The 8424-nt window shown below is 43.6% G+C and overlaps 1 protein-coding gene across 1 annotated transcript; it reads left to right on the forward strand.

Moving 5' to 3' along the window:
* Window positions 1–1202: 1202 nt before the first annotated feature.
* CLDN10 (claudin 10) lies at window positions 1203–7933 on the forward strand. The gene is made up of 4 exons (XM_009879211.1): window positions 1203–1379; window positions 1544–1625; window positions 6734–6841; window positions 7559–7933. The coding sequence occupies exons 1-4, from the start codon at window positions 1244–1246 to the stop codon at window positions 7671–7673; spliced, it is 441 nt and encodes a 146-aa protein (XP_009877513.1). The 5' UTR covers window positions 1203–1243; the 3' UTR covers window positions 7674–7933.
* The last annotated feature ends 491 nt before the right edge of the window (window positions 7934–8424 follow it).

An 8424-nucleotide genomic window follows, 5' to 3' on the forward strand; every position in this document is an offset into this window, starting at 1 on the left:
GTGGCCAAGCATCAGTGGTAGCCATCTGCAGCTCAAGGACCTGCCAGACAGGCACGTATTTCTTTGCAATGACTGTATCCAGTCTCTTTTCAAATCTCTGTAAACCTTTAGCATCCACAAATCTTGTGGAATGGAATTCCACAACTTTGTTATATGGACAAGCCTGGTTTTTGTTTTGAATCTGCTGCCTTCAGTTTTCATTAGATGTCGTCCAGTTCTTGGTTTAATCTATTAATTTCCTATATAGTAAGATTTTATGCAGGTGGGGGGGTTTTTTGATTGTTATTACGTAAAATTTGGTGTAATAGGCAATAAAAACGTGGTTTAGCTCTCAACATTTCCACCCACTGGAGATCAAAGCGAAAAGAATGAATACCTTAATAGTGGAAGTACATTTTCCTTTTAAATGAGATGTAACAACGGGTTATGAAGAAAAACATCTTGTGATTGTTATTCAGCTATGTAAGATTGCAGTAATAGGAGTAATAGGAGATCACCACAGTTTTTCAATTATGAGATATTCTTGAAAGGGAGAGGAGACCAAGCAACCCGTTGTCCTGCTGCAAGGCCAAGTGCATGAGGGCTCCAGCTCAGAGCAGCCTCAGCCAGCATGACAAAATTGTGTGTGGCTAAAGCGAGCCACAGGCCACTTGCCCGGGCTGAAGTATGGCCATGGTTTGTTTTATCCCAAAGGGACAGCTACTGCTGTCCGTGAAGCTGAGTGTGTGCTTCACTTCTTTGCAGAATAAGGGCCTTCTGGCAGATCCAAATCAAGGTGATGGTGTGTCCTGGCAGGTCCAGGACCCCAGCCAGGGTCAGTGCTGCCGGTCGTGTTGCACCTGCAACGCACGTGCGCAAGGAGACTGGCATGTAAGACGTGCTTTGTGTGCACAGACCAAGTGCAGTTGCTCTTCACAACCTCGTGGGTACAACCTCTTGCAGACACTGTACCCAATGCCAAGGGGTTATTTTTTGCAGCCCTGAATCATAGAATCGTAGAATCATAGAGAATGCCAACAGTAGTTTCTTATGAGCTGGGCAGAGAAGGGCATGCATCGCCAAGAAGGATATGCTTAATGACAAGGTGACATGAGTCCAGCCGAGGTCTGCCTCCCTTTGCAACAGTGAATGCCAAATGCTGCACGGAGGGAGAGGAACTGCAGTGAATGCCATTGTGGTCCCAGTTCTCATGTTAGCCTTACTCTTTCTCACCGCAGGTTACATCCAGGCCTGCAGAGGACTGATGATCTCCGCTGTCTGCCTGGGCTTCTTCGGTGCTGTTTTCGGACTGGTTGGGATGAAGTGTACAAAAGTCGGAGGCTCCGATCAGACTAAAGCGAAAATAGCTTGTTTAGCTGGACTGATTTTCATACTCTCTGGTAAATATGCCTTATTTCTCTAAGTTTGTGTATTTGAAGCCTTACCAGAGCTGCTTCTTTTCCGCAGAAATCCGTGCTCAATTCTCCGTGACTTCATTGGCTTCAGGGTCAGGCTCAAAGCTCTTCTGCCAGCTCCACTGAATAGTTTGTCTTATGCTTTTCAGGGTTGTGCTCTATGACTAGTTGTTCCCTGTATGCAAACAGGATTACGTCTGAGTTCTTTGATCCTTCTTTTGTTGCACAAAAGTAAGTACTTTGCTATACCCATAAATCTTTCAAAGAAGTAGACCTTAAGTTACATATTGCGCACCAGAAACCATTTAGACAGAGAGCAGGTGCTTCTCCTGTTGGACAGAGAAGGAGAGTGGGCTGCAGTTTCATTTAATCGTATTTTCCAACTGGAGTAACTGTGTGCTGAAATCTAATGAAGGAGCATCTCCCCGTATAGCACTGGCTCTTTGTGCTCAGGCTTATCGCAGCTCAGCAGGGTTCTGCCCCACTTGCCGCAGAGCAAATGGGGTTCGTCGGGAGTGAAGCTTGGGTTTATATCTGAGATACGGCAAAAGGGTTTCACAAGACAGAGGCGCTCATTAGGCACATCGTTTGACAGGGAAGGAAGAAAATTTTTTCCTTAGGCTTTCGATGGACGGTGATTTCCATAAAGGTGTCAAGCACTGCGCAACCTTGACTCCTCTTGAAGAGAGGCTCTTGCTAGCTCTGTGGACTTTTTGCTGACAGATTTTGAAATCTAGATGACTGAAGTTTGGATCATAAATGTATCGTAACTCGTGATCTTATAAGCACTAACATAAATGCTTTGTCTATAATTGTAATTAAATTTAAGGGAGTGAGTGTTTATAGAATTGCAGGATCCATAGCAGAAATAATGAACGTCCCTAAAGACTCCCTTTAGAGCTGTGCAAGTTCTCAGGACCTACAAAGGCAGCAATTCACAAGCCAGTGCTTGGATTTCAGATTCACGTCTTAGCTACCAAGTCTGAAAATGTTGACTGTGAATTATAGTATCATAGACTTTCCTGTTTTGGCTTCTTAAATAATGTCACGTTGTCTTTATAGAGAAACATCTAAGAATTTGTTTGGTGGTGATTCCAGGATATATCAAGCATTGGGTATACTTTTCCCTAACACTCAAGTAAAGGCTCAGGAAGGAACCCTGAGCTTTTCTGTTTCATCTTGATAGAAAGAAAATAGTCTGAATAAGTATCATTAACTGGATTCACTTTAAAGGGAGGGCTGATACTGTCTTGAAAAAAAGTTCTTACTCATTTCCTCCATAATTCTGGTATAATTTCTGCTTGTTTGATATGATGAGGACAGGATCAAAAGGCCTCCAAAAGAAACAGGATGTGAGGTGCTGCGAAGAAAATGGAGCCTGGCCATATAGCCAGAAGTTAATTATTTGTCAGGCTTACTGTTCCTAAGAAAAATAGCCTGGCTGTTGCAAGAAGTCCCTTTCTGACACTGTATTCCTGAGGAAACTTCACAGCAGAGTTTTAGTGTGAGAGAATGAGAAATTCAGTTTAAATATTGAAATAAAGGTAGTAAAACATCCTCTGCAGAAATTACCTTTTTCTTGAGCAGGCAGCAGAGCCCAGCTGTGGGCACACATAATCACCACTGCAAAGATAGAGATGGAGAGGAAAGCCAGAAGTTGTGGCGTGCGTTGCGCACGGTGTATGTAGCTCATGCTATGACCTTGAGTCGGATTACGCTAATGGTGGCATTTAATTTCTTTCTCAACCGGTGTACAATATGCTGAAGTAGTGTATTTTGTTGCCATCTGTGAACTCTTACTTTGGTATGCTCTTCAGAAGCATTTCGTGTGCTTTGCTGGTATATTTTGGAAAGTTGGTGTTGGCTCTTCACTGAGAGAGGGTTTCAGGCTTTGAACTTTTATTGCATGTTTCTTTCCTGAAGTTATTCTGGCAGTGCCAAGGACGAGCTTGAGATACTGCGAGTGGAGAACAAATGACACGATATGATTAGCATCGTCTCAGCTGCCAGTTTCCCTTCATCCAAACTACCTGACCAACTTCCCATTCTCCTTATGTACAATTATTTCCCTTCAGCTTTTTTGTCTCTGAATGGATTGTGCACAGTTCCCACACACCCCCTTTCCACTATCCCACTGTTATATTTGAATAAATTTTTCGTTTTCCAAGAATCGTAAGAATTGGACATTCAAGGGGGCCAGTTAGCTCAGTCAGTTGAGCATGGCGCTAACAACACCAAGGTCCCGGGTTCGATTCCCGTTCGGTCCCCATGTGTTGCCTGATCTAGTCGAGAGGTGGCGTCCCTGGTGGCAGGGAGGCTGGATTAAAATGATCTCTAAGGTCCCTTCCAGCCTAGGCCATTCTATGATTCTGTGATTCTATGAAAGAAGTGTATTTCCCTTGGGTAGTTGTGCTGATTCAGTAGGTACGTCCTTTACATTTGCCAGTATCCAGTTGGCTAATGAAGCTTCTACTGGTTTGCTTGGAAGTTTACTTCATGGTCCAGACGTATGTAACCTCTAAGCCTCTTTGTCAATGTCCCACTCCCCCTTGAGCTGCCCTCAATCTCTAACGGATCTCTAACCAGATTCATTTAAATGATTGGCAACAGTGGATGAGCAGCCACAGACTTTGGAGAGTGGCAAGAAACATGTTTCCTGCAAATTTCTTCTAAAAAAGCCTATATCCTTTTTTTTTCTATTTTTTCTTTTTTTTTTTCTTTTCTAGAGGTGCTAATATATGGAAAGCTTTTTTCATATTGGAAGGGTTTTTTTACATACTGAGTTTTGGTGGGAGGTTGGGTTTGGCTTCTCAAATGCTGAAAAGATGGACTGGATAAAATTCAGGGAGCCATACGCAGGTTGATATGCAATTGAAAATGTGAAGTTTTCCTCAGAAGCATCAGTGTAAATCGAAAAAGTTTTTTATTTGTTTAAAGATACGGAGAAAAGACCAATTAGGCCAGCTCTGCAACTCATTGACCTAGTGACGTTAATGAAGAAAGGTCCATATATGCAATATTATGTTATAGTAACAACGGAGTTGGAGCTAGATGATCTTCAAGGTCTCTTCCAACCTTAACCACTCTATGATAACAATTGTTGCTTTAAAAACACGAACAATCCCAAGAACAAAGACTGGGTCCCATATCTTCTTTTCCAACAGGCAGGCAACAGTCAGATAACCTTTTCTATTCAATTAAACCCAAAGTCATCTTGATTTCTTTTCTGTACAACTGAAGAGCTTCAGGAGGCGAGATGGTAATTGGTCTCCTTATCTCTCTCACATGAGACTCTGGGCAATCATTTAGTGTTGTTAAGTGGAAATGGGGAGGCAAACTTGTGTTTCCCACTTTCTAAAGAAATGGTCTTGGCAAGGAAGTTTTTACAGCAACAGCCTTCCTGGGTCTTGAACCTCCAGTTGTTGAACTGACAGAAATTTGCTCAAGTCTTGTGAAAACCATAGCACATGGTCGGAAATGTGAGCATTGTTAGAATTTAAGTTCGAGGGGTTTGGCAGATTTCGAAGTCGAATGGGGCTGGATGCAGGGTGAAAGGCAGCTGAGCTACAGTTTCTGGCAGTTTGATTTGGGGGCTGGGTACCTAAGTCTCACACTGGGCATGGAGAACGTTTCGGGGAATCTGATCCTTTTTTAGCAAGGGATGATAAATAAATAAAAATCTGTTTAGATGATGTGAATAGAAAATGAATAAAGAAGCCTGGCAGGGTCATGAAGAGTCACGTTCAAGCCCTAACAAAGTGTTCTACCTCTGAGCCCCAAGGTCTCCATCTGTTTTGGCAGGAAGTCCCTGAGTGGGAAATGACTTGAACCTGGGTGTCCATAGCATCCAGCACTGATACCTCAAGCGTGGCTTTTTCTCCTCAAGTATTTTTTTTTCATCTCAAGAACACACGGAAAAGCGGCTATTTTTGTTCTCCAGCCAGTTTTCACCCTCTTGTGACATATTACAGAAGTTGCTATATTGTTTGCTGGGGGTGTGGGCTCACAGGCAGTTTTTGAGTATTTCCCCAGTGTCATCTTTGTAAAGACACAAGTTTTGTAGAACAGCTTACAGGTGTTTTCACCTAAAGATTTCAGCTAATGTGAAATTAGGATCTGTTCACCTGGAAACGTTCCAGACTAACTGGAAAGTTTGCAAGTGCACAGTCTTTCAGTTGTACGAGCAGGCTGTCAAGCAGAGGCTTTCATTCGTCTGCTTACAATAAATAAATAAACTTACTAGCAAGGGCTTGAAGAGCGCAGTCGCCTGACCGAGAACTGTGGCTGGATGGGGGACAGGGGCCTGTGTTTCCAGTGCAGGATCCTAGGTGTCACGAGGAGATACAGCTTTTCTCCAGGACGAATGGGAACAGAGAAGAAGGAACAAGAGACACACCGTCTGTCCTAAGAGCAAGGAACATGAGACTCTGGAGACTGCCTAATACAGGTCATCCTGAAAGTGTTTTAAAGGGTGATACTTCAAAGAGCTGGGGAATGGTGCAAACAAGTGGCAGCTGGCGGCTCATCTTGAAGCTCCAGAGCTCACGTTATGGGTGCTGTGCTCGAGCAGGGGTAGCAATCTCTTCCCTACGCCCTTCTTTTCCTTCATTTACTATTGCTTTAGAAACTTGGACTTACCCTTGTGTGATAATGCTCCTGAAGCAGCACCACCTCCTCTCAGAGTCAAACTGAGCAGGTTCTGGTTACAAACATTTTGCGGGGACTGTTGCTGGTGACCTGGAGCTGTGCCCAAGGGCTTGGAGGGGAGTGGTGTCTTCCAGCCATATATTGCACATGCATATTATATATACATACAAAACCCTCATGTTTTAAGTGAGCGGCCATGTGGATAGGGAGGGAGAGCGATCCAGAGAGCCAAAGAGGACAGTTAAGGAGAGGTTGTAGGGAACACCTCTAGTCACCGGCTCACTGAAGGCTCCAGTCCAGTTTGGGAGCCAACAAGAACAAACCTAGAATGATCCAAGGAGATAGGTGCTGTGTGCTGTAAAAAAAGGCCAAAGAACAGTGCAGCCTCCCTGCCAAGCGGTCCAGGAGGAGACATGGAAAAGCCAAGCACCCGGGCTGGCTGTGCGGGGAGATAAGCATTGCCCAAGTGTACTCCAGGGACAGAGTTTGCCTGCCGAGTGAGAGGGAAATAACGAAAAGAACGTGGGTGAATGGCAGAAGTGCTGATTTTGCGATGACTAATGTGTGTGGCAATGGAAAGTTATTCAGGGAAAAAGAAAAATTAGTTCTTTTTTTCTCAAAAAGCTGTTAAATCCATGCTTTCTTTTCTTTTTTTTTTGTTGTTGTTAAACCCATTTATTAACTTCCTGTAGGTATGAATTAGGAGCAGCTTTGTTCATTGGATGGGCTGGAGCTTCGCTCTGCATAATTGGTGGCAGTATATTCTGCTTCTCAATAGCTGAAACCAGTAATTCTCCAAGGTAACACACAAGTTGTACTTACTGAATGAAGTCAATACTAGTGCATTTGTGCCCACCATATGCATGCAGTTTGATTACTTTTCCAAAACACCTTGTAGTGAGGTTCAGGAAAAGATTGTGTGGATGAAAGAAAATGAGATTTAAGGATAATGTTCTGTCCATCATGGATGAAATTAAGAAAAGCTATTGATTCAGAGCAAATACTCGTTTAATATATACATCATAAATTTACTACAGCTGGAAAAAAATGCTCACTGATGTAAGAAAAGTCAGTCACTTCACATGTGCAAATAGACAAGTTTCTTTAATCCCAAATCATCACCAAAAGCGAGAGGCAGAGGACAGTAGTGGTGGCAGTGGGACCTCCACCAGAAGAAGCAGGTGATAATGAAGCAGCACAGCTGGAGGGGGTAACTTTCCACCTAGGATCTGCCACAGCCTGAATAGTTCATGACTGGGCCCTGATTTGTTGAGCTGTGGACAAGGGCTACGTGTCTGTAGAGAAGTGAATTGCAGTGACAGAAGCTGGATCAGGAATGTCAAACCAGAATGCGACCACATGGGGCAGGGAGGTGTCCCCCCTGCCCCCTCCCCTGAAATGGATAGGTACATTGCTATACATTTGTTTTAGTTTTATATCACTATAATGCTTAGATGCAGAGATGTTACCTGTCTGGGGACGTGACCTGTAAATAGTTGATTCTCTTTTCTTTTCAGGAGGGGGTATGCGTATAACGGAGCCGCATCTGTGATGTCTGCTCGTACAAAGGTCCACAACAGTGTCCCAGACAAAACCCCACCAAGGCACTTTGACAAGAACGCTTACGTTTAATTGTACTGTTGGAAGATTCAAAGCGTTTTAAAAACGAGTTTGTATGTTTCATTCAGAGTGATTTCCCCTCCCCTCAGCCCCTATGTACTTACTACTAAGACAATGACTTTTTAACATGTTAACTTGCAGCTTTTTACATATTGATGTAAATTTTATTATATAGTATTTTAAGACTGATGTTGGTGTTGTAAAGTTTATACCTGGAAATCATGAGCTGATGTTGCTTTCTCAACAAAAATAAACGAGGTATTCACCAATTCAGGATGTCAGTTGCTTGTGGGAATGACATCGCACGCAGCCTATCAACTGCAGCGCCTCTTTGCAACCAGTCCTGAAACGGGGGTAGTACTGGCCAAACCAGCCGCACTCCGTGCAGGTTAATACGTAAAAGATCTCGCCACTGATTAGCGGTGACACTGCAATTGCAGAAAGCGGCATAACTGCAGTGTCAGACACTGACAGGTAGCGGGAATCGGCAAGGTCTCGTCTCATGATCACATTGTGGGAGTGGAAGAATGTGCAGCTTGGTGCCATAGGAATGAGACTGAGTGAAGTGACTCTACTGGCATTTGAGAGAGTACAGTTGCCTAACCTGACCAGTCAAAATGAGAAGGAAAACTGAATACTTGAAGATTCTCAGGAATATGCTTTCATAATAGAATCATAGAATTGTCAGGGTTAGAAGGGATCTTAAAGATCATCTAGTTCCAAACCCCCTGCCATAGGCAGGGGCATCCCACACTAGATCAGG

The sequence above is a fragment of the Apaloderma vittatum genome, unplaced genomic scaffold (genome assembly GCF_000703405.1).
Source record: "Apaloderma vittatum isolate BGI_N311 unplaced genomic scaffold, ASM70340v1 scaffold1002, whole genome shotgun sequence".
Classification (NCBI taxonomy): Eukaryota; Metazoa; Chordata; class Aves; order Trogoniformes; family Trogonidae; genus Apaloderma; species Apaloderma vittatum.

Excerpts from the sequence above, each read along its gene's own strand:
- CLDN10 (XM_009879211.1), top strand. The coding sequence starts at position 1,244 with ATGATCTCCGCTGTCTGCCTGGGCTTCTTCGGTGCTGTTTTCGGACTG. Across the intron at positions 1,626-6,733 it reads CCTTCTTTTGTTGCACAAAA|GTATGAATTAGGAGCAGCTT; the intron begins GTAAGTACTTTG and ends AACTTCCTGTAG. Across the intron at positions 6,842-7,558 it reads GAAACCAGTAATTCTCCAAG|GAGGGGGTATGCGTATAACG; the intron begins GTAACACACAAG and ends TTTTCTTTTCAG.